This window comes from Equus asinus, chromosome 4, assembly GCF_041296235.1.
Source record: "Equus asinus isolate D_3611 breed Donkey chromosome 4, EquAss-T2T_v2, whole genome shotgun sequence".
NCBI lineage: Eukaryota > Metazoa > Chordata > Mammalia > Perissodactyla > Equidae > Equus > Equus asinus.
This window is the reverse complement of record NC_091793.1, coordinates 135,911,246-135,937,250: the sequence shown is the minus strand read 5'-3', so window position 1 is coordinate 135,937,250 and position 26,005 is coordinate 135,911,246. Positions and strand designations below refer to the sequence as shown.

The window sequence follows — 26,005 nt, the reverse complement described above, 5'->3', positions numbered from 1 at the left end:
GGGAAGGAAGGAGTGGTGGGCTGGAATGGGAGACCCCATTGGATTCTAACCCTCCTACAACCTGTGTTTTGTATACTTGCTTCTCTTCCTCTTCTTCCTGTAGATTTATACCCAGATTCTGCTGATAGCCCTTTGGGGTGGGGTATCAGGATAGCATAGGGGTGGGCAGCTGGATATGGAAGTTCTGAAAAAGCTCCTGAGCTGGTTCTGATCTGTCTACCTCTGCTTCCTCCGGGTGGGATTTGATGGTGTGGGGAGAAGAATATCAGGGCTAAGGAGAGAGGACAGGGTTTTTTTGTGTGTGTGTGTGTGGGGGGGGGTTGTATCTATATCATGTCTCCTCAATTTTTATGATTGTGAGCAACTTGAGAATAGAATGTGGAATTTGAAATAATAAGCTCCCAAAGTTTGATTCATCCAACTTTTGGTTAAAAATACAAATAAACTGTTGGTCACAATGGCGTTTGAAAGGCCTGGGGAGAAAAAAATCAAACTCTTTGTATTTTCAATGTGCTGGTCTGGATAAACCTGGGAGAACAGTTATATTCCAGCAATTTCTTGAGCACAATGAACAAAGAGACCAGACAAGTGGTAAAAGGTCATATTTAAATTGGTACAAGCTCTGTTCGTGTTATATATGCTAAAAAAATAGGAAGAAGTTCATCCTTAGTTATACATTTAATGTTAATTACATTGGGCTATTTGTTCAAAGTTAAGACAAAGTTCCTTATATTTTCTCCCTGGAACGTGATTGCCTACTGGTTACATTTAGTCAATAAATTATATTTGTTGTAGGATATGACATTTTTCATTCAAATTGTAGATGAACTGTGTTCATCAGATTCATTACCATATAAATCGTGTAGGTTCTTCTGACATACAGAAAAATCTCAGAGTCCTGTGTCTGTTTTTTCTTGCCAGCTGCATGTCAGCATCTGACTTTAAAAAGTAGTAAACCATGACTGTTACACAATATATGGTGAGCAAGAGTCAAAGGTATAGTCAACGAGGGACCAGGATGAGAAAGCAAGTTCAAAGGAAGATATATATGAGAAACTGATGCGGAAAAAATGAAAGTTAGAATAAGGTGCAGAATTAGATTAAAAAAATCAAAAATCAAATCAAAACTAGTTAATGTCTTACAAGGCAAAAACCCCCTGAAATCGTTGGGGTTATCTTTTCAACCATACAGAAAGCATTTGCAATTTATCGATGTTCTGCAAGTTACCACCTGTGTTAGTTCCCTATTGCTGCTGTAACAAATTACCACAAACTTGGTAGCTGAAAACAACACACATTTATCTTACAGTTCTGGAGTCAGATGTCCAAACTGGGTCACACTGGGCTAAAATTGAGGGGTCAGTGGGGCTGCATCCTTCTGGAGACTCCATTTCATTGTCTTTTCCAGCATCTAGAGACTGCCTACAGCAAGACCTACCTTTGCAGAGTCTGAAACCTAATGAATGGTAAATACCTGAAGTTGCATTTCCCTAGAGTAGTACTGTCCAATATAACTTTCTGGGATGATGGCTGTGGTCTCTTTGTGCTGTTCAATATGGTACCCGCTTGCCACACCTCGCTACTGAGTACTTGAAAGGTAGCCAGGGCAACTAGGGAGCTGAATTTTTTGTTTACTTAATTTAAATTTAAATTTAAATAGCCACATGTGACTAGTGGCCACCATATTGGACAGGGCAGCCCTAGAGCATCAGATTACTCTTTAGTGGGCTCACTGGACAGTACTGGAGTATGACATTGAAAGGTCACACAGTATTTTTTTTTGGCCTTGTTTCCAAGTGTTGGAAAAATTTTCTTAACATGTGCAAGTAAAATAAAAAATGACTCCACAGATTAAAACCCCATAACAACGTGCAGGCTGATTTCTTTGTTAGAGAGCTGTAGCTTCTTTCTTTTTACTTTCCTTAGATCTCCTGGCTCCCAAGTATCTGAGCTGCACAACACAGGTTTCATAGATACTTTGAATGGAGCACATTCATTAGCTCTTCCTTAGTCAAGCATGTGGAGCTATCAGTTTGAGTTAGACCCTGCGGTAAGAGCTGAGTAAAACGCAGTCCCTGCCAGCAGTCAGTGGGCCTTTAGTCTAGAAAGGAGGATACACATGCAGACAAATAGATGGTGTGACGGAAGAACCAGGTACAATAAAAGAGGAAGGGTCCCTTCCACCCCAAAACTGGATCTGTTAGCCTCAGCAGGAAGGTTTATTGGCATTGTACAGAGTGCCCTCAAATTCGTATCCACCTGGAACCTCAGAATGTGACTCTCTTTGGACATAGGGTATTTGCAGATATACTTAGTTCAAATGAGGTCATACTGGATTAGGGTGGACCCTAAATCCAATGATTGGTGTTTTTATGAGAAAGGAGAGTTGGACACAGACACAGGGGAGAAGGCCATGTGTCAATGGCTGCAGAGATTAGAGTGAGGCAGTTACAAGCCAAGGAACACCGGGAGCCAGCAGAAGGGGCGAGGAAGGGTTCTCCCCTAGAACCCAGGGCCCTGCCAACACCCTGACTGCAGACGTCTAGCCTTCAGAACTGTGAGAGAAGAAATGTTCAAGCCACGCAGTTTGTGGGATTTTACGGCAGCCGTAGGGAACTGACACAATTGGAAAGATACTGGCTAGCTTGCAGAACTGAGGGCAGAGCTGAAGAACAGGCCTTGAGGTACATGGGGACAGGGGTACCTCTGAGGGTCTCAGCATCAGAGCTTGTGGACATGCTCTGCACATCTCAGACGTCCAGGCAATCTGCGTACCTCACTCAAGAGTCCAACTCTCAGGAGAGAGACTCTGACCTGCCTTATGCTGTGCCCTTCCCAGCAGCCCTCCTGGAACATGGAGTGGAGGACAGGTGACTTCCCGAAGGAAAAGACCCCAGGCAGATAAAAACAACAGTGACCACTGCACAAAAGATAGCACAGTCCTTTTTGGAAGAAGAAACCGTCTTGTTGAATGCCGCTCTTTTACCCAGTGAGGGCGGTGGTTAGAGATGTTGAGAAAGATTCTCCTGGCAGCTGTGTGCAGGATGGTTTGGAGAAAGACCAGCTAGACAGCTGGTGACATCATCTACATGTGGCGTTAAGGGAGTATGGAGCGCCTGTCCTGCCCCAGTGGCTGTGCCAAGGAAAGAACAGTCTTATTTTGCACTCGGTGATATCTTAATATCGACTCATTCAAGGTTGTACAGAGAGACTGAGAAAATGCCTTTATTTTCTGTCTCCAACTATTTCTGCCTAATTTTTAAACTTTTTTTGCATCTTATAAATCAAAAAGCCTATCTTTTTGCTATTTGTCTACCCAATGACATAAGACAGATCAAGTGTTCATTTTTGCTGTTCCAAGGGTGGAGCTGGGAGCCGGTTGTTTTTCCTTAAATGAGAGAAAACCCACTTGGAGCACCCAGACTCAGAAGGCAGAAGTACAAATGCCTCCTGTGTACCCAAGACCCAGGGGGAAGAAATAGGAGGACCCATAGAGCCAAGATGAGCACTAAGGGTTACCGTTGCTCACTATTACTAGTGCTAGGGGACTGCTGACACGGGGAAGGGGGTGGATTGCTCACTTGGTTCAGCAGGTGTAACACAGGGGCAGGATCCAGGTGCTCGTCCTGTCTCCTTAGACTTCCTCTAACATCCCATTTGGCCTTTGTGTTCCATCCATGTGTGGGACCAGCTGAGAGTAGCTTTAATCTTGACAAAGTGGCTGGGTATTCTGGGGCCAGCTATTCCTGAGAAACAGTAAAAGTAGCTAATAAAAATGGTTACGCTCTGTGCTTGTGTGAAATTGGCCGGATTGGGATGCTATGAGAGTAAGTCTTTGTACTGTACACTTTTTTCTACTTTTGAACTGTGTGAATGTATTACTTATTAAAAAAATTTAGTAAGTTTCATCCGTTACTAATGCTTATTGAACCCAAAGAACTGGTTTCAAGTAGGTGGTTTCAAAAGTATCCTTTTAAAAAAGTACTTTATTGATAGCCATGCCATTCAGATTTTTGTGCATCAACTCACATGAAATTTTATTCAGACCCTCTATCTTTAGTGCTTTATAGTTCTCAGCCATGACAAATGGAAAATAAATGCCCAGTAACCATCCTTAGCCCTATAGACCAAATTTTTAAAAATGCAAATTATATTTACCATCATTCAAAATTATATAAATGATAAAACAAATTTCACATTCATATTAGATTATCCAGTTAAGGATTTTATTCTCAAGAGCCAAACTTTTATTACTTTCACCCTGGATACTCCTATCAAGTTCCCCAGCTCTTCTGCTCACGTAAGCAAAAATCTTGCGTAATTTTTGTCCTGCCCATGACCCTTCGGTTCCTGTCTCCTTCCTCTTTGTGCTCCTGTCCCACTTCCTCCCTTGGACACCTGTGGCCTAGTGGAGCCTCCAAAGTCAGCGGATGGGCCTCTGGACAGCTGTGTCCCAGTCGCTCCAATCAGACGTGCTCATGATGACCTTCCGCCTCCTCCAGGCTGTACCACTTGCCTCATCTTTGCCTTCCCTCGCCCATAGCAAGCGCTCTCAGCGCAGCCTCTCCCCCTTCATTCACTTCGGGAGTCCCTGGAGATGGAGGCCTGGTGAGCCTCCTGTGAATTCTGGCTGGTAGACTGGCAGTTTACCCCTGACTTTCTGCTTAAATAAGGCCTAATTCATATACTGATTTCTCCTTCTCTGAAGGCCTCTAAAACTCAGATTAATGGAATTGGTGGATCCTGCATGTTTTAAACTACAACGTAGGGCTGATTATAATTCAGAATTCTTTTGCTGTGTATCACCCACTTCGATATATGGGAAACTGAGCAATCAAGTATTTCTGGAACTCTGATACCATGGCAAATGATTTCCATAAACACATTTAAAAAAATAAAGGGTTTTGAGATAATACATTGAAAATGGTTTACATTGCTTTCTCCCTCCAAATTCCAAAAGAATGCTAACCAGTTGAATAGCTGATACACAGGAGGAAAATACCACTCCTTTTCTGTCAAATGTGCATGCACAGACCCATAGCTAACCCACAGGGAAAACACGACAGAAGAAAACCCTGTAGAAGTCTTGTGGTGTTGGCGAGCTGTGGCCACAGAATCAAACGTCCCTGGGAAAAGGAGTCACATGTTGATCTAGGGGAAGGGTCTTCACTCTATGACTGTTATCCATGTCACCAGTCCAGTCTGATCGGAGGGACACAGAAAGAAAAAATTCCCCCTTCCTGCAATATTTCCATGACATCTTCAGAGAGAAATCAGCGTTAAATCAGCACCCCTTCCATGGATCTCGCAGTGTTTGTCCCGTCACCTCTAGGCTGGAAAGTCTAAGCACATAATCTGTAAATAATGATTTATCTTGTTCACAGAATCAGACATGAATAATGATCCTAAATTTTGTCATTTCTCTTCCACAACAGTAAAAGAATATCAGTTTGGAGTCCAATTAGGATTAACAAGCCGTCTTTTCACTTGTGAAAAACTGCAACACCTGGAAAAAAAGAAAGATTAACTACAAAACTGTGTGCAAATCCCTCAACTTTTGCGTATGAGGAGAACAATAAGTAGTTGAAAACTTGGATCGGAGGCTTTACGGGTTTGAATAAGGATAGTTAGGCAGTTACTCATTTTCCCTTGGCCTCCATGTCTTCGTGTATAAAGGAAGAAGCTGGATGAGATCAGAGGTGTTCACGCATTTTTAGCAGAGGTTTAAAATGTTGCAGGGACACACACACTAATAGATTTTAGTGTGGTATAAATTTAATATGGCAATGTTTAACACTTGGTAATAAAGCAAATAAATGAGAACAATTATGCTACTTTGAAGAAAGCAAAAACTTGAAATTACAGGTAAAGAACAGTTAGACTCAGAATGCAATTTATATCTGCCTTTGTTTTAATTGCACAGCATGGAGAATATTCTGACACACAAATAGTTGTAAGTGGTAAAGTGGCAAGAGGTTTTTTTGGTTTTGTTTTTTAAATTTGTCTTGCAATCTGAGGATAGTCATTACTGTAAAGTCTATACACACAATTGACAACCTGGTTCATTCCCTGGTGGTCTCCACTTTGTTAAACGGCATTTATCGCATCTGAGCGTGTGTGTGTGTGTTTAGCTGTCCTTTGTTGAATGCTGTGTCACGCACAGTGCTGTGCACTTTACACACCTTGTTTTACGTATTTACATAGGGATTAGGGTGGAGAGAGTAGAGAGAGAACTAGAATTAGACAGAGAACACTTAAAGAGCTCAGGCATTCTGCCCTCCATACTTGGGAATGTGCTTTTAAATTACATTTTATAATTAAAGATATTTAAGAATTTTAAATGTTGCCTGTTTTTACTTTTGTTATTGTTGTTGTGAAAGGAGAAACAAAAAATCTCATCAATTATTTAGTCTGATTTAGCAAAAATATCAATGCAAAGTTGGTCTCATCTGACAAGCACAATGGAATTAAACATACATATGTTAATACTTGTGGGTCGTCTTAGACGTTTACTTGGAAAATTAGAGTTCGATGAACAAACTTTCTTTTCTCTTAATCTATGACATAGTTCTCTCCTGCTTTCGGTTCTTCTGTCGTTGCCTATTAAGAGTGCAGAAAAGCAGAAGTTTCTCCCAATGAAAATACGTTTCTTTTTTCCGCGTGCATTTCCCGGGAAGTTTTGGAGGCCACGCTCCAAAGCCTTCAGTGGTCTGCGTTTGTGTTGAGCAGCAGTGAAAACTGCAGCAGTTGAACTCAAAGAACACAGGAGAGAACTCTTCCGGCTAGCACTAGTTACTTATAAATGCAGTAATCAAGAGATTTCAATTTGGGGTTTTGCACTTAAGATGTAAGTGACTTTCAAAAGAATCAGGGAGTAGGATCTTCAAAATATCTTAATCTGCAGCATTCTCATTTTTTTTTTTTTCAATTTTAAAAATAAAAGGAGGGGCCGGCCCTGTGGCTGAGTGGTTAAGTTCCCGTGCTCCGCTTTGGCGGCCCAGGGTTTCCCGGGTTTGGATCCTGGGTGCAGACATGGACCATTCCTCAGGCCACGCTGAGGTGGTGTCCCACATAGCAGAACCAGAGGCACTCACAGCTAGAAGATACAACTCTGTACTGGGGGGCTTTGGGGAGAAGAAGAAGGAAAGACAAAAAAGACAGGCAACAGATGTTAGCTCAGGTGCCATCTAAAAATAACAAAAATAAAAGGAAAGGAAAAACTGCTGTGTTGGGTAAAACACCCTGGGCTTCCTTTGTCAAAATCCACAGCCATGCGTGTTTAGTGTGAAAGGATTAAATGTTGGGTGAGATTTAAAAATGAAGCTTAATTGACACACTTGAGCAATCCTGAGGTTCCAGGGAACACAGTTTGAAAGCCACTGGACTGGCTCATCTATTTTCCTTTTTGAGCAATTATCTTTCAGCTTATTGATCTTACCTGTCAGGAAATGACAGCAGTGTTATGCTATAGGGATAGACCAAGGTTTAAATGTCTTGGGGTCGTCTCTTGGGATCTAAAAAAGCAAGCAAATGAAATACTTAATATCATAATATCATTGCAATATTTCACCGGGAAAGTTTTATCAAATTTGTAGGTTTTGATAAATTTCTCATAGGAGGAGGCAGGATTTTCCTGGGGAGTGGGACCATACCATTCCTTTCAAATGACAACTCTGAAAAGACAGTGGGTCGGTGTTGTGATGGCTACTGTGCTTAACGTTGACAAGTAAGAGGGCACTTCGATTAGTTACCTATCTATGTGTGATAGGTACGATCACACATACCTATCAGATGTGAATCCAAAGAATTATATGTCCTATATACAATGTTTGGGAGGCAGGACGGAAAGGGGAAAGTGGTCCGGCTGGGAGCTGTTGCTTGCGAGGGAGCCCACAGACCTGGATTCCTCCGCAGTGGCCTGAGAGCAGCCCCGTCTACACTGTCAGCCAAATGACTTGTGTGGCACGATGCCCTTGCTAGTTAAGCCCCAGTCTCATTTCACTATCCCAGGTAACAAGCCCCGAGATTTTGACTTGTTGACCCTTCTTCCTTGGGGCCCTCAATGCCTGTCTCCTCTGCTGGGAATTCTCCCTATTAGGTTTGGCAGAAAAGCAGAACATACATTCTTCCCCTCCACTGTTGTCACATTTTCATTTAAAGGGTTGACTTTTAGTTACAAAGGTGTTAAAAATAAAAACTTCTCATAAATAATGGAAAGCTATGAAGATTTTGAAAGGCTTTTCTCCTAATATTTATTTCACAAAAATATAAAAAGAAGAAAAAAAAAAAATCACCCAACTCCTAAGGGTCAGGATATCTCCCTGAGTTCTATTCTGACTGTTTGCTCTTCATCTGTACTGACACGTAAATAGAGGCCTAGTTGGCCTCTCAGAGGGACTCCCCTTGTCGCGGCTCTGCTGCTCTGCGGGCTGGTGGCCATCTGACTTAGAATGCGCCTGTGCCTGTCCCACCGGGGCTGTGCTGGACCCCGGACAAAGCTCCTCAGTCTAGGCCGAGGTGGATTCAGGTTGACTCTTCTGCTAAAGGTGATGGGAACTTTCAGCCTCTTCCAAAACATGCTTCCTACTCTTTTCCCTGGCCCCGGGCTCCTGGGGTACCCTTCTGCTTCGGGACTTAGACTGATCCTCACTCTCTTGCTGTCCTGGCCTTCTTGAGTCTCACCTTCTCCCTGGCTCCTTGGGTGAGGACACAGCTTTCTGGTTTGGTGTCCAAACCCCAGTCCTGGGACTTCAGCTGCTCTCCATCCGCCTTGGGTGTCCTCCTTCCCTGTACTTTCTCTCTCGCTTGGTGCCGTCATCTCTGTCCTCCTCACTCCTCTCCGTCCCTGGTTGGTGCCTGACAGCTAAGATTAAGGCAATATACTCACTATGGTTGTCAAGACTGATTCTGCTTTCAGCTAAGTCTCTGCTTCTAAGATAACTGAGCCAGGCTCCTTAGCCTCAAGGCCTAGCGTCAGTGGCAGCTGCCATCAGTCTGGGACTCTTCCTCCTCCTCATTGTGCAGAAGAGCATTAACTCGGCAGGGCTGGGTCGTCAAATCCTGCACATTCCCAAGAAAGGTTCAGCCCTTGACCAATGCCTGGGAGATAATACCTAAGCCAGTGAAATCTCCTGTGTGAGAAGAGTGTCTTTGTTCACCTGGGGCCTTGGGCCACGTGGTTTCATTTGACCTCCGGAAGGGCTGGACACTGAGTAACTAAGGTCAGCTATGCATGTGACCTTATGCCTACGTGACTGATCCATAACACGAAGCCTGGATACCAAGCCTCAGGTCAGCCTCCCAGGTTGGCAATACTTCGTGCATCTTCTCACACATTGTTTCTGGGAGAATTAAGTGCTGTCCGTGTCACTCCACTGGACCGAGGACAATGGAAACTCGCGCCTGGTTTCTCCTGGCCTCTGCCCTATGTGCCTTTTTCCTTTGCTGATGTTTATCTGTATCCTTTCAGTGTAATCAGCCGTAAGTATGAACGTAACAGCTTCTCAGTTCTGTGAGTCCACCTACTGAGTCACGGGACTTGATGGTGGTCTTGGGGACTCCTGACTCAATCATCTTCATCAGCAGCAGCAGCATCAATGCATAGTGACCACTTGCTACATGCGACACCTGCTAAATGCTTGTCATGGGTTATCCTCTTCAAACCTTATAAAAACGCTGTGAAGGGGCTGGCCCCGTGGCTGAGTGGTTAAGTTCGCGCTCCGCTGCATGCGGCCCAGTGTTTCGTCAGTTCGAATCCTGGGCACGGACATGGCACTGCTCATCAGACCACGCTGAGGCAGCGTCCCACATGCCACAACTAGAAGGACCCACAACGAAGAATACACAACTATGTACCAGGGGGCTTTGGGGAGAAAAAGGAAAAAATAAAATCTTAAAAAAAAAAAAACAAAAAAAAAAGCTGTGAAGTAATTAGAATTATTCTCTCCACACACATCTCCCCCCATTTTATAGATAAGGAAGCTGAGTGATCGGAGAAGTTAAATAAATCACCAGAGGTAGACCTGGGCCCCCCAGGTCCCTCTGACCCCAGGGCCACGTCTAAGCACTGAGCTACACAGCGCATCCTCACTCCTTTCCCGAGCGGAGAAGAAGGCTGCCTGCTTCCCGCCTCACACCCTGCAGGGCTCGTTCCCTCTCAACGGGAGGCAGGCCTCCAGCTTCCCTCTTCCTTTCTAGTGCTCTCCTATCTCTTCTTTTCTCAACTTCTCCCAACTAGGGGAATAACCCTCTAGGTACCAGGGAGGAGAGTTTTTAGATACACAAATATACGTTCAATAACAGCATCAGATAACCCGCCTCCAGCAGTCAGAAAGGCCACTATGGGAAGTGTCCCCAAGTATTGCAGGGGACAGATCCCTGCATCCTGGGACAAGCATGTCCAGTGTGGACCCAGTTTCACAGCCTGTTAGCGTGCCAATAAAACCTGGTCCAAGACAGCATACGAGGCAGGAGGAGAAGAATGCAGTGAAGACCAAGAGAGTACACACCCATCTGTGTGTGCGCGTATGTAGGGTTGTGTGTCTGTGTGTGCACGGGTGTCTCACAGGAAGAGGACGATAGGCTCAGCATTCTGAGGAAGGCGCCACCACAGCCTCCGCCCTGTGTGTCTCCTGAGTGGCGCAGCGTGCGGCTGTTCCACCGCACAGAAGCCACGTGACTGAGGCGTGTTTGTGCTGCTTTCAGGCCCCGTGATGCTCTGGGGCTTAGCTTTCAGCACAACAGGCTAGAGACTGCATGTTTCTACATGTTGTGGGGGTAGGTTCCAAAACTATAAGGAAATAGAAGGCAATCTTGTGAGACTGACAGTACATCTCCCCCGGCTCAGAGAAACGCCAGGCCGTGCGCAGCACACGGGGTTGAGGACCTGCGTTTGGGGTGCACCAGCCGAGCAGTGTCAGTGAACCAGGCTGCCTGCAGCACAGGAAATGCTCACACGCCTCTCCTCCTGCATCTGGCAGGAAGGGCTCCCCTTACGAAACTCAACAGGTGGCACTTTTAATGCTGCCAACTTTCACTGAGCGGGGCGTCTAGAAATGCAAAAGCAGCGGGGAGGGAACATGACACACGGGGATGGTGAGCTGGTGGCCACAGGGGGAGAAGTGTAGGTGGAGGGAGGCTGCAGGGGGGGAAGCTGGAGGCCTTCAGACACTAGACGCTCCCCAACCTTAGAGAATAACAGGGCAGGACAGGCTTGGCCGTTTGGAATTGGGTGCTGGTCTAGAATGAGGGACTTTTCCCCATTAAGTTACTGTAACTTAAGCCTCACGCATGACACAGCCATATGTCGTGGCTGCAAGGATTCCTTATGAGTCAGCGTTAGAAAGCTGCCTCTACAAAACATGGGCTGAGCTGAACTCGTTTACAAACCTGTTTCCAAGCTGAGCTGTCTGATTTTAGTTTCCAGGGAACGGAAATTGAATCTGCTAATTGGGTTTACCTGGCCTCCCACTCTGGCAGCCCGCACACACCACGTTGTTGTAGTTATGGTACTTTTATACATACTTTTATTTTTTGGTGAGGAAGATTGGCCCTGAGCTAACATCTGTGCCAGTCTTCCCCTATTTTGTACGTAGGATGCCTTCACGTCATGGCTTGATGAGCAGTGTGTACGTCCTCGCTCAGGATCTGAACTGGCAAACCCTGGTTCCCTGAAGCAGAGCGCAAACTTAACCTTTACTCCACAGGGCCAGCGCATCATACATACTTTTTGCTGCTGGTGGTAACAATGTAACAAAGTTTTTGTATTTGTCCTACTGCCAAATTCTCCAGAGCAGTATTTTTCTAATTTTTAAGGCTGTGGAACCCTTCACGTCTCTGAATCCTAAAGATCTTTTGAAAAAAATGAAATCACCGCTTCTAAGGAAAAATCCTAATTTGAAAGTGTTACTTAGGTATTTTCTGGATATCTCTAAGGGAAATTTTCTTTTTTTTTTTCTTGTGGAATTTTTGATGACTATACAAAACACATTTTCCAAGAAATACATTTTTCTTCGTCTCATCACCAAAAAGGAAATTATGCATAGAAGTGATGTTTCTGGCCGCATCTGGCTGAGCCAGGCTGCTCTGCTGGGCTCAGAGCAGAGACCACCACCAGCAACACTGTTCTGGCCAGGCATTACCCCCTGAGAAAGGGCCCCTGGAGAAAAGCAACAGTCAACAACTCTGGTCAAGGTCACCAAAGCAACACATGTAGGAAACTCTTGATACAGTAAATGCTGTTCAAATAGTAGAACCTTTTGTAACAAAAATGTTCTGGCCTTACCCTTCTTGCCAGTGCCTTTTTGCTGAAGCTTAAAGCTAATTGTCTGTGAAAATGGGGCTGCTACTCTAAAGGGCTGCTTCTCCTGCCCTCAGCAGGTGAACTTGACTTCACGCCTTTGGGAGGGGCATGTTTTGAAGAAGGTCATTAATAGCTCCGGATATTTGGTGGAGAATTCACCTCTCATATTTACAGAGGGACTTGTATTTACACAGTATTTTTATATGCATTATTTTGTTTAATTCCAAAGGAAAAGTACTGAGAGTTTGACCCTCATTTCTGTTTAAGAAATAGATCTAGGCAGGCTGTTATGTACCTTACGGTTATAGGGAGTTATTAAAAGAGGAGGTTTTGGACTTTCCGATGTTCATCTTCCAGTACAGGGATCTTCTGACCTTCTCACTCTCTTATTTGTCAGAACAAATCGTGTTTTGACAACAGTATTCAAAGGTCAAATACAGAGAGTGTTAGTATCTATGTTTCTCAAAAACGTTTTTTTTTAAATAGCGCAGTATGGTATGCCAGTGTCAATTATATATTTCAGCTAAAAACACTACGTGGTGGTTTGATCAAACGTAAATTCTGAAACAGGCTTGGATTTTTTCCAAGACGTGTTAAGAGCTGGTCTGTGTGAGCTGCCAGGCTATGAGAACTCTGGGAGGCCTGCTGTGAGAACAAATCGTAATTTCTAAAGATCTGAAGAGGCACACCTGGAGCATAATGGAGGCTGGTTGCAGGAGAGCTGCTGATTGCAAGGAGGACTATGCAGGTTCAACCCTGCCAAGGGGGAGAGAAGTGGTGTGGCCACAAATGGCTATTTCTCTGATCCCTCTGCCAGGGAGAACACCAACAGCAACCTTTCAGTTACAAATCGGTTCTACCAGAGAGGCAAGATCAGAGAGTTACAAAGAAGGCCATTTATTTGTGATCCCATTGAGACTGCCACAGGGCCTTTGCACTAGCCATTCTTTGCCTGCAACACGCCATTACCAGCTTTATGCTTGCTCCCTCACTTCATTCAGGCCTCGGCTCAAGAGGCCTGAGAAACCGTCTCTAATAAACTATTTAAAACACTCCAAAATAATCTCTATCACATTCCAGCCCTACTGTTCTCTGTCGCTTCACAGTATTATCACCACCTGGAATTATATGGTGTGTTTGCTTGTTTACTGTCTGGTTTCCCCAATAGAATGTCAGCCACATGCAGCAGATTGACTGGCTCCCTACTTCTTCAGTTGCCCCGCAGTGCCTGGTGCACGGAAGGTGCTGAATAAACATGTTAGATGAATGAATGATTGCACGATGAATGATCAAAGCTGGGGCGACACCTGTGACCCCTTGACTTCAAGGAAAGGTGAAGGCTAACTTAGAAAAGTTTCGTTCTATTGACACACAGGGCTAACCAGCGTCAACCAAGCCCTTATAATTTACAGTGATCGTCTGTCTCCCCCGCTGCGTCATCACAACTGGAGAGCGGGCGCCTGCGAGTCTGGCTCCCCACCACACGCCTGGTGCCTCACACTATGCAAGAAGGAAAGCATCACGTTAATTTCTTGGATTTGGTTACAGTAGGAAAGGTGAGCAGGGGTCCAGCAGGTAAGGAAAAGGAAGAAGACGGTTCCAAGCAGAGGGCAGAGCATGACGAAGGTCTCCGTCCTTGATGCGAGGAGCAGACAGCAGAAGGCAAGTGTGCTGGCTGGAGAGGGGAGGCGGGTGGGGCCCCATTGGTGGCTGGAGGAGTGGGCGGGGCCCCAAGTGGCCATGCTGGACTTGGCGGTTTGTAGGCTTGGCAGGGCAAGTTAAAAAGGTTTATCTTTAAACTATGAGCAATGGGAAGCTTTTCGCCTTTGTGTCCGTGCTAGAGTGACATGATCCTATTTGTCACCCCGCAGATGTCTGGCGGCAGTGGGTGTAAGGAGACCACTGGGAGGCGGCCTTGACGCAGCCTAGAGAGATGGGAGGTGGCCCGGGGTCTCTAGAACGCAAGTTCCACGAAGGTAGAGATGGCTCCTGTTCCCTTCACTGCTGAGTTCCTAGCACCCGGAACAATGCCTGGCACCTCTTACACACTCAACAAACGTTGGTTTAATGAATGAATAACACAGTGGCTAGAAATGGAGGAAATGGGCTCCTGTAAGAAACTGTTAGGGGTTAAAAGTAACAGGAAATGGGGAAGGACTGGCTACCGAGTAGGAGAGAGAAATGTCAGGCCAGCTCCGAGGGTTCTGGTTTGTGTTGCTATTTGGACGGAGGAGTATTGCTATTTCCTGTGACAGGAAGCAGCAGAAGAATCTATATTCTGTGTGTTTCTGCTCCTCTTTTTGTAAACTGAGAGTCCGAACTTCCTCCTCTCTGCTTCCCTCGGGAGGCCCCCTCAAGGCTGGCTTCTGGCACCCTCTGTGCTGGTGTAGAGCTGAGGAGAGGGGTCTGGAGGCAAGGACAGAAATTCTCGGATCACTGAAGTCTGGTCAGGGGTTTGAAGACGGCTATATTCTCATCGTTTCAAACATACGTGAGATCAGGCGTATGGCGAGGAATATCGTGGGGCAGGATAAGTCTGAGGGATAAACGGTCACTCTCAACATGGGCCAAGTAGCCTTAACAGCAGGAGGCTTATTATTAGGAACTTAAACGCTGTGCCCTGCCCCGCCTCCAAATCTTATTCCAGGGCTACGAGTAAAGACGAGTTTTGGGGATAAATGACCTTGGTCAGCTATTTTCTTTTTGGATTTAAGGAACTATTTTTTGAGTGATATTGCGTGGGAAAAGTATCTTCTCGATACAGGTTTCCTGTGAATGATATTGTTCAAATCTTTCTGCCGCTTGTGTCAGGGATATCCCAATTTTGTAAAATGATTATATAAATAAGTTACATTGTACATGTCAACATATATGAATTAAAAGATGGTTAAAAGAGTGTGTGTGTGAGTATATGTATGAATACACACTCACGTCAAAATGGCTATAATTTCCTGGTGAGAGGGATTACGGCTGATTTTAACGTGCATCTTATTCTTTTCAGCATTTTCTAATTTTTCCATAATGGACTTTTATAAAGATAAAAAAATGCATGTTACTAAAAGGAGGTTTATAATATCAAATCTAGATTATAACGTGAGGTGATGTTTAGAAAGCACGTATCAATTTATGAGTATTTTAGGAAATGTGAGATTACTCCCACACTGACTCTGAGCATTTGATTGACGGGTGTACAAATCAGTGGATGACATATTCAGAAGACATAATAAATTAGTCTGATCAAAGAAACCCTCAGACTGGGGAGAAAACATGGCTTCATCCCATGGACCAGGCAGCCGACAGGCTGAGCCGTGAATGAAATCAGGTGGTTCCCTTCTTACCATTGCATGTGACAGAGGGACTTTGCCAGACAACTGGACTGTTAAAAACAGCCTGAAATCTTGGAAAAGAAGGGTGTCATTTCCTAGGAGCCAGGCTACTTGAAGACTGGAAAGGTTAAGCCTGGGCGAGAAAGGAAGATTGGAAGTATCTTTTCTCGTACAGTGTTTTTGCTTTCCCTGGTCTGCCCCCGTCCAGAAAAGGATGGTTATTACTGCACAGTGGGATTGAGCACATGTTTTTAAAGGTCAGAACGGCCTACGCTTTTGGGGTTGATTCCGCGGTGACGGCGTCTCTAGTGCTGCTGGGAGGGGGCAGACACGGCCCTCCAGGCCACACCAGCCCGAGAAGGAGTTCCTGGGGTGGAGGAGAGCTGCTTTCCGGCCCTGGCCATCCGAGAGGGACAGTGACCGGCGTCACTTGCGTGCCCAGTGCAGTCAGTGGGGGTCAGCCTGAGAGGCAGCAGCACCCCGGGAGACTTGGCGGAAATACAGGGGCGTCGGTGTTGTTGGAGAACAAGAAATGGCGAGTTGGATTCGGAGATGGGAAGAGGACTGGGTCACGCAGGGGAGGGAAACGAATAACGACGACACTGCTCTTTAAGCAGTGCTCCTACATCCTGTGTCACACTGTTCTTTCGATGTCTGCCTGTTTTGAAGAGGTCAGTTAAGTATTCGGGCTTCTTTTAGTACAGACATGAAAATACAAATTTTGAGAAGTGTAGAATCAATTCCTTTCTCTCTAGGAGGCAACATACTGTCCTGAAGTCGAATGGCCTGGATTCGAATCTTGACGGTGGGCAAGTTACCATACCTCAGTTTCCTCAAAAGTAAAATGAAGAAATAACAGTAGCTCCCCGATGGAGCCGCAGTGCTGACTCGCGAGGTACCCTGTGTAGAACACTGAGCACGGTGCTCCGTCCCTGTGAACGGCCGCTTCTGTTTCGATTAGGATGCTAGAAGGGAGGCGCCCAGGGTGGACTCAAGGACTCAAGGGCGCAGTGCTCAGCAGGCTGGGCAGGCCGCGTGCACGTGGGGCTGCATGGCCCCGGCCCCTCCTGCCTGGCTGGGAGGCATCATCATGAACCGGAATCAAGTGGAAAAGCGGGAGCTGCTGATGAGGTCACGTGGTTGCTAAAGGGAGGCAGGTGTGTGCGCTCTGTTCACGGACCCGGAAAGGGACGGTATCGCATGCAGCCACGCGACACACAGGTCACTTTGGGTGTTTGTTTCTGTGGAGGGGTAGGATAGGTTAGGTAGGAAAGAGGGAGGAAATACAGGAGTTTGGTGAAATCAGTCAGTTGTTCACATTTAGCTATTTGCTTTGGAAGCATGATAAATTCTCCTACTTCAGGGCTGCTGAGAGGTCAAATTAAATGACAGATGGGGAAATGCTTTTTAAAAAGTTAACGGTACGTATACAAAAGGCATTTGTGTGATTTATTTCTATCATATAATTTGATTAGTTGTATCTTATAATTTGATCTGGCACAGATTAGGTTATAAATTTACCTAAGAGGCCTAAGAAGCAGGAAATGGAAAAGTCACCGGTTAGGAAAACAGACGAGAATCCCGTACCATCTCTGTGAAGCGGTCGGCGCAGGCCATTCGAACCCGTTCTGGTGTTGCTGGGCTCCGCACCGTGAAGTCCTCGGCGATGTCTCTTTCTCTGCGTGCTGTGGCCACAGCATCAGCGATGGCGAAGAACACAGATGACCCCAGAAACATCCCAGACTCACCCAGGCCCTGCAAGAAAGTACATTTATTTCAGAAGCTTCTACACTAGACTACAAGCCACTAGAGGTCAGGAGCCAGGTCTTGTTCACCATTGTATCCCCAACTCCTAGCACAGAGTCTTGCACACAATAATGCTCAATAAATATTTGTTGACTGAGTTACTGACTGAATGAAATTGGAGCACTTTTAAAAATCCCAGTCTCACCAGAACTTCCCATGCCTTTAGTCTTGTGTGCGTTAAATCTTTGTTCTATAGGAAAGTGATATATGTGTGTGTGTGGTGAGGAGAGGATACCCTGTTTAGAAAAGCTCTTCAGTGGATTGAACTGGCCAACTTGACGAGCAGAGAGAAAGATGCCTTGTCATAACGGTAGGTCAGGGAGGCAGGGGACACGAGAAGAAAGAGGAGAGACTTTGGCACCAGGTGATGGGTTGCAAGCCCGTCATCTGCAAGGAATCGCCAGGTGAGACAAATGGGTGATGCAGCAGATGAAGGACAATAAGGAACAGTGGGGATTATGGTGAAGTAGAGATACCCCCATGTCCTATCTAAAGGGGCAGCTGTTCTTCAGTTCTAGCTACTTGTTGCCTGCCAGGAATACAGCCCAAAATACCAGATCATCCAATTTTTCAAGAGAATTTAGATAGTCTTAATGTAAAATTTCCTGACTTTTAAAAACACGGTGTAGGCTACAGAAAACACATCTGCAGGCTACGTTTGGCCAGTGGCTAGATTTGGCCCAATGTGCAACCCCTGAGCTAAAGAGCCACGTCAGAATCCTGGCCCTTCCTCTCCGCTTCTCTGGGTGAGATGGTCTCTCCGAGCCACTGTCCTTTGTCAGTGAAATTCAAGCAACGACAACTCCCTGACAGGGTGCTGTGAAGTTCAGGAAGCGTGAAAGGACCCAGCACAGCACCTGGTCCCTGGCAGGTCCCTGTTACTATCACGCAGCACACTCCACAGGGCACCTGCACACCCAGGATTTCCCTGAGGGTCTGCCTGTGAACGGCTGGTCACAAGGACTCAGGGTCCTGCCGGCCCCGTTACACTTGGGGGGCCTGAAAGCTGCCCTCTGCGCTTCCTTTTGCCTATTCCTCTTTGAGTGGCTTCTGGCCCAGGGAGAATCCAAAGGTGTTGCTGACCCGTGCCTGACCCCACCCCCCCGGCCCCCATCACCATGCGCCCAGAGGAGGTTCCTGAGCTGAAAGTGGGATCCAGTTTGGAAATGATAAAACTCCGGCAGATATATGAGGACTCATTTTTTAAATCTCAATTTGCCACCCCTAGTAAGAAGTCTCCCAAATATTTTAAAGGAAATGTTAACAATACATCTCAGACCTAACGGAAGCTTCTGCTGTGAGGGTGGTTTTCACGTGGCCTGAGTCCGGCACTGTAGACCAAGGCTGACCTTTAATCTGCAAGGCCACTACTTCAGCAATTACTGGCGGTTGGCATCTCTGCCTCCTGACACCATCGACATGTTGGGCCACATAATTCTTCGTCGTGGGGCTGTCTTGTGCGTTGGAGGCTGCTTAGCAGCGTCCCTGGCCTCTGCCCATAGTAATAACATCTCCCCCGAATTGTGACAACCAGATACGTCTCCGGACATTGCCACATGTCCCCTGGGCGGCAAACTGCTGCCCCCTCCAGTTGAGAACCTCTGCTCTAGGTCGATTTCTGGGTGTGGCTGAGGACCCTGAGCCCCTGAGAGGTGAGTGATTTGCTAAGAGGACAGGGAGTTCGTGGCCTAGGGCAGGACCCCAGGTCGAGAGATGCCTCGGCCCAGGACCCTTCCCACGCTGCCACTGCTTCTCAGATTCCAGTGGCATCACGCCTTCAACCCCATTTAATAGTCTATTCTGGGGGCTGGCCCTGGGGCCGAGGGGTTAAGTTCATGTACTCCGCTTCAGTGGCCCGGGGTTTCGCTGGTTCAGGTCCTGGGCGCAGACACGGCACCGCTCATCAGGCCTTGCTGAGGTGGCGTCCCACATGTCACAACCAGAAGGACCCACAACTAAAATATACAACTATGTACTGGGGGGATTTGCGGAGAAGAAGAAGAAGAAAAAAAAGGAAGATTGGAAGATTGGCAACAGATGTTAGCTCAGGTGCCAATCTTTAAAAAACAGTTTAGTCTTAAGGTTCTTAAGTGAAAATGTTCTACCAAATCAAAGCTTTTTCCTGAATTTTAGAGTTTTCAGTGAAAGAGGATATTAATAAATAGAATTCTTGGCCCAGGAGTACCACTGGGCAGATCACTGATCTTCTCAGAACCTCTCTCTTCTCCAGGTGACTTGTCTCCAGATTCTATGCGTCTCTAGTGATTTGGGCCTCATGACGGCCGACATCTATTTTCTCCTTTGTTCTCTGCTTTTGTTTCCCAGGCTGCCTCATCCGTCACGTCGCCCAGGGGTAGGTTTGGGGCTTACCTTGGATGAATAGATGGTTAGTGGGGTTTGTGATGACGGCAACAAGGAGACATTGAACTCCTCCGGGATGTCAGTGATGGTGGGAATTTTGTAATCGTCTGGGCCTCGGGAATACAGGACTCCTTCTGGGGAATATTTCAGCTCCTCGGTGGTATAAAGGCCCATTCCCTGGGTAAATGAGCCTTCAATCTGAAGGGGGAAAATGTCAAGCTGTGACGTTGTACACGTTTTAGAGGCCTTTACCTCGCCCACAGTGACTTTCAAGAAGTGGTCTTCATCTGAGTGGGCTGGCACCTACCTGCCCAATATCAATGGCTGGATTTAGGCTGCAGCATGCATCCATGACGATGTCTGTTCTGATTTTCTGCCAAAATTAAAATTATCTCAGTATAAAAATTTGAATTAAAAACATTATTTTAAGGTTTATCCAAATGATCTCTAGTTCTTGCAGAACTTCTGCTGGCTTTAACACTGAATTGAACCTCATCAACATTAGACGTGCTAAGACACCTGTGAAGCTCTTTAAATGTAGTGCCAGGACTGTTGATGACCCCAGGAGATGTGTGCATTCAAGGTCTTGACTCCTTTTAAGTGACTCCGAAGTCCACGGCATGTTGGTGTTTGAGTGTCACTCAGTAAAGAATTGAGCAGGTTGTTCATCTGACTCTCAGCTGGATTTGTCGCTCTGCCGTAGCCCAGGAGCTCACGGAGGCTCACGAGGGTTTGATGGAGACAGTCTTACTCAGCATCACGTCTCACTGAGGAAATCAGGCAGCCATCGCGGCTCGCGTGAATCTGGGGACTTGCAAGATCTTGGATTGTATCAAGGGCAGACGCTGAGACCACCTTTGACTTTGCTAATCTGCTTCCTTCCCTGAGAATCGTCACACTGATCTGGCCCTCCTGTTTCAGCACTGGGCATGTGCACGCAGGTTGTTAAGGAGCCACAGAAAGCCCTAAGTGCCTGTGGTCTATCTCAGGAATGTCTCTGAGCTTTCCTGCTGCCCCCATGGCCAGTGTTCGTTCTGACAACATCATCATTCCCTGCTTAGGCTCCATCCCTGGGTTCCTGCTTTCTCTCTAGCCCTTTGCACGGGGAGTTGTCTTTTGACTCAAAGGCTGGCCTCTCAGGCAACCTCCTCTGGGCACTGGCACCAGCCGGCATCCATTCTCAACCTGGGCGGGGCAGGAGATGGGACACACCTCAGAGTGGGCCTTCAATTTCCTGGAAACCCGGGATGTTTTGCATGACGGGGGCTGGACAACGGGAGGAGACGGCCGGGCACTAACTGAACCGTTAGATGTTTCAGCTCAGTGATCACAAACAGCCAGCAAGAAGGCCTGCCGTTTAGAGTCTCTGATTTCTCTTTAGTTAAAAGTTTTGCCTCTTTAAGGAATAAACTATTTCAAGAGACCAAAGTGACACTGAAAGGACTGAACATTAACCTGTAATGAGGAAGGCACAGGGAAGACCACATTGTAACGTCTCTGGCAACACAAATTCTGGAAAATCCCCAAGAGGGTCGTTTCTTCAGGGATTTATGCTAAGGCCTCAGGTGGAATTGCCAGAAAAAAATAAGTATGTCCCAAATACTGCATGAAGCATATTTGTACCAGAAAAAATTTGTTATTTATCTGAAATTCAAATTTAACTAGGAGTCGCGTGTTTTTATTTGCTAAATCTGACAATACAGCCTTTAGGATGGGGGATCAGAAAACTAGCTGATTTCTAAAAACAGCTTCCCCCCTATTGTGGGGCCTCGAAGGGGTTACAGGTGCCAAGATACTGACACTTGGGCTTTTCGGGGGGCCTGAGGCAGGCTGGTCACCTGCCACCATGTCTCCCTTGTTTGCCACAGTGTGCTGTGCAAGAATTACCATTATCTCTGTGTACCATGATGTGAAAAACATTCCAACACAGTTTTAAGATAATCATATGATCCTAATTTCATGAGTTTACTTCTTCACAATGATCTAGATGAAAATGGAGACATGATATTTCTGTGTCCCAAGGATGAACTTGAGTGGAACTCGAGGGCAACGGCTGTCCAGTCAACCCTTCATTTACTGCACCTTTTATCTTAGTCACATAATATTTAAGCAGTGGACAAATTAACCAACAATGGGGCAGTGAAAGACATTTTGATAAAATTTACAAGTCAGTGTTTGCAAAGTTCTTTCTATTTTACATGACTTGACTATTTCTATTTTGGGTTCAAGATGATGTTGGAGTAATTTGTGTGTTCAATTAGATGTGTCATCGGTCCATTCTACAAATTTCCTAACAATTCACCATACTTTGGATTATACTATATTCTACTTAAGGTTTCTGTAATCTCTCTGTTTCCAGACAGGACCTGGGGATATTCATGGGTTTATTCTTTATGGTGGAAATTGTTAACTTTTGGTTAAATGTGGCTCGCTGCTTCCAATGAGTGGTCTCTTGGACGCTCAATTAAATAGCAAACACAAGAATTATTTTCACACCAGCCCCCGCCCCCGCCGACTCCCAGTCTGTTTTCTTAAGACCAGTAGTACCCCTGGGACAGCTGACTTTGGAGAAACATTATCACATTGCCATGTGCTTTCAAAATGTTTACCCAAGACAATTTACTAAAGTACCTATTCCTTAAAATTAGATAACTTGACTTTCCTTTAGGAATAGAACCCTTTTATTGGGAAAACCTTTGGAAAGTGGTTTTGTTTTCTGAAATGTAATAAAAACAATGCATTTTAGGCTGTCACAAGCAATTCCTTCTTGACTACTTCTTTGTAAGTGGAAATTCAGGATAAAGCTGGATCTCTAGACGTTCTGTGGAATTGAAAGAATCTTTTCTTACTAGACAAGCGCTACATAATGAAGTTGGGCTACTAACGTACAATGCAAGTCTGCTGTTGATGCTTGAACTCGCCAAGAGGAAGTTAGATCCCACTCACCTTGTGAGCTCCCGTCAGGCAGTCCACTTCCACCTCAGAGCTGGCTGCTCCGTAGACGTAGTAGGGAAACGGGTCTCCCTCCCGCTTCTCCCAGTCCATGAAGGCCTCGTAGCCCCTGGGGGCAGAAAGAAAGCCCTTTATGGGAGGGGCGTGCAAACAATGCTGCTTCTCTTTAAAAGTTACCAAAGGTTTATGACAGCATTTCATTTGCTGGATGATCATTCCAACTGCCTTTTAAGCTCCTTTAAACGGCTGGCTGTATTCACAATCCAGCTATTACGGCAGCACTGTCATTTCCCTCCGTTTTAAAGAGGATGCTCTCTGGGCTGTAGTTACCACGCCGAAAAGAGAGAAGCCAACGACTGTCTCGGTCCAGACCTCACAGGGTATCTGTATCTTGATGGTTCAGGGTTTGAGTGTTCGTTCTGCACGCTGAAAAGCTCAACTGATTTTCAGCAGGGCTCCCAGAGGGACCCCTAGATTACGCTAACCAAACTCACAGGGGACCGGTGGTCATTCACGGCTGGTAAAAAAGGGCCAGAAATTCAATGCGTTGACTTATAAGGGAAGACGGACCCAGCTAGAGGGCTGATTTGCTCTTCTCCTGTGAAACTAAACTCAGGAATTTACGACTTACCATGTACGGGGCACTGGGCTGGGCCCTTACGTCCCTCTTGCTTCACGAGGATTTGCTTTACCCTTGTGTGTGTGTGTGTGTGTGTGTGTGCATGTGTGTAGCTCGGCGGTCTGTTTCATTAAATTGTAAAACTAATGTCATACACTTCCTGAATTTGACAACCAGCGCTCCTCTCTGTGCCTCATTCAATTAATGAGCATTGACCGAGGGCCTCCCACCGATAGACCCTGCACAAATGAAGAGCGGTGACCACCATCCCGGCCATCTCCTCCTGCCCAGCAAGGAGCTTCAAAAGGGAGAGGTTTTACGGCAAAGGGAGGGAGGTTGGCAAAATGGAATTGCAAACTGTTTCTAATGGTATCTTTTTACTACTTACAATAAAGAATATTATTATTCCACAATAAAGAATAGTAAATAATGATTAGATATTGTAAGTCATGTTTTATAATTTTTTTTTACCCGATGGGGTATTTTTACTATTTAATATTTCTTTGGACGTAGCTCATAGAGCTATATGAAGTCATAGAATTTGGGGCCTGGAAGAGAACTCAGCGATCACATAATAACAACTTATTCTATAAATGAGGGAACTGAGGCCTGGAGTAACTGGGTCACCTCATGCTTTCTCAGCTAAGTTATGACATTATTGCAATTTTTACCTGAAGTATCCAGTGGCTGAAAGACTGATTCTTTGTTCAAAAGCAGCTTCTATCTGCAGAATGGGCATATTTAGTTAAAATAAAATAAATGTACCATCTGATAGATGAAAATGAAAATATTTTATGTATCAAAGTTGACATCTGGGGACCGGGCCTGTGTCTGAGTGGTTAAAGTTCCACGCACTCCACTTTGGTGGCCCAGGATTGTGGGATTGGGTCCTGGGTGCAGACCTACTCCACTCATCAGCCATGCTATGGAGGCATCTCACATGCAAAGTAGAGGAAGATTAGCACAGATGTTAGCTCAGAGCCAATCTTCCTCACCCAAAAAAAAAGAGAGAGAGAGAGATCTGATCATTGTTGTTGGTGCTTTGTTACCAATAATAGAACTCATCATAATGTTTTTTCCTCAGCTAGTGCACTCTAACAGTTTCCTTCTGATTGAGCTCAGAAGTCTGAATTCAAGAAACAAAATACAATCCTGCTGCTCATCCATGATGTAGGGGCTTTGTTCACAAGGGATTTGGGGCTTCATTTCTACATGTTAGAACGCTAGTCAGCACGTGTGTAAGTGTGAGAGAGTTGTTCTAATGAATAAGACACAGGATATCGTAAAGGTGGAGAGATGGGTCATTTCCCTTGAGACATCTTCAATAGCAGTCAGGCCTGTTTTAGTTTCCCCCTTCCTACTCAAGACATCGCCATCTTTTTGTGGCCTAGGAAGGCTCGACTTTTCCCCTCCTTCCTTATTTAAGCGGGGCGGGTCAGGGTGTTCTTCATCACTTCCTTGCTCCCCTCAGTGACGGGTTCCCTGTGCGCCCTCTCCGTACACACCTGGTGGCCATCGTCCAGCAGCATCTCAACCTCTGGCGACCCTGCCCTTTGGCGGAAATTCGCTCTTAGAACCGTCTACACAGTGGGCAGTGACCGGCCATGGAGCTCTCCGCACTGGTCTGGGTGGTTCTCTCATTTCTAGTAAGAATGGAGGGGAGCACTTACCCAGTCTTCCCAAGTACCTTCCGGATTTTTCTTAATGATGGGCTCAAGGCGTTTCAGCAGGATCTGGCAAGCATTCTTGAAGGAGTGAAGAAGTGAACCCCATTAGAGAAGAGCCCGGTGGTTAGGATTTGTGTGGACGAATATTAACTGATAATCGGTTAGGTCAATGAATGCTTACAGAGTGCCTGATCCTGACACTCTGGGGACACAGAGACGATGACAACACAGCCCCTGACCCTGAGGAGAGCGTCAGTTACCGGAGGGTTTTCCTTCCTGGTTCACTTTCTGTGAAGAGGTAGGCTGGGCTGAATTTCTCCTCTCAGGTCCCCTTTCTAAGACTATTCATGCTCGTAATTGTTTTTTCTCTTTTTCTACATTTTTGACTTAAGCCTTCTTTTGTATTTCCCATAAATTAAAATAAATGGAACAAAACATCTTATTTTCATTCAAATTTGTGCTTTCCAATCTGCAACAATGACACGTCAGTATCCCTCCGGGTCTGAGACATTGTTCAGCTCTCTGTCCATCTTCCACCTGTTCATCCAGCTACCGTCCCACCACCGCAATGAAGGCCTTGGCTTTGGGTGTGAAGTGAGAAAATAATTAAATTTGTTTTTATAATAATCTAGATCTAGAAAGCTTCCGACACTCAAAACAGAAACCTAAAACTCAATATCCTAGAAGATGGATTGACACTTAGTTTGGGCCAACAACTCCCATACACACAGAGTTATTCCTATCTTGTGTTTGATTCCACCCCAAATGGGATCTCATGAAACTTGAGGTTCCCCACACATTTGTTCTGAGTGAAAGAGTGTCTGGTTTTTGAGCCCCTAGGAGGTGTCCCCACGAAGATAAGATGGATTTGAAAGCGGTTTCTCTTGGTAGCACAAATGCAGTGTCCTGGGAGTGAGGGACGGCGCCTCTCCACAGGGTCCCCAGGGAAAAGGAGGCAGTTTCTAACAGAAGC

General features: G+C 45.7%; 1 protein-coding gene across 13 annotated transcripts in view; it reads right to left on the bottom strand.

Moving 5' to 3' along the window:
- Positions 1–3,955: 3,955 nt before the first annotated feature.
- LOC106823501 (aldehyde oxidase 2) overlaps positions 3,956–26,005 on the bottom strand; it is an 81,515-nt gene continuing 59,465 nt past the window's right edge. For 3 of the 13 annotated variants that reach the window (XM_070508347.1, XM_070508356.1, XM_070508355.1), the window contains 7 exons: positions 25,036–25,110; positions 24,037–24,089; positions 22,741–22,855; positions 20,102–20,167; positions 19,804–19,992; positions 17,215–17,382; positions 9,919–16,868 (listed from right to left, as the gene is read on the bottom strand). In XM_070508347.1, coding sequence (XP_070364448.1) covers positions 16,800–16,868; positions 17,215–17,382; positions 19,804–19,992; positions 20,102–20,167; positions 22,741–22,855; positions 24,037–24,089; positions 25,036–25,110 — 735 coding nt within the window. In that variant the 3' untranslated portion in view covers positions 9,919–16,799. Of the gene's footprint in view, positions 5,507–7,438; positions 7,515–9,916; positions 16,869–17,214; positions 17,383–19,803; positions 19,993–20,101; positions 20,168–20,195; positions 20,980–22,740; positions 22,856–24,036; positions 24,090–25,035; positions 25,111–26,005 lie in introns of those variants that run through there. The other 10 variants (XM_070508348.1, XM_070508346.1, XM_070508352.1 and 7 more) reach the window with 10 other exon arrangements.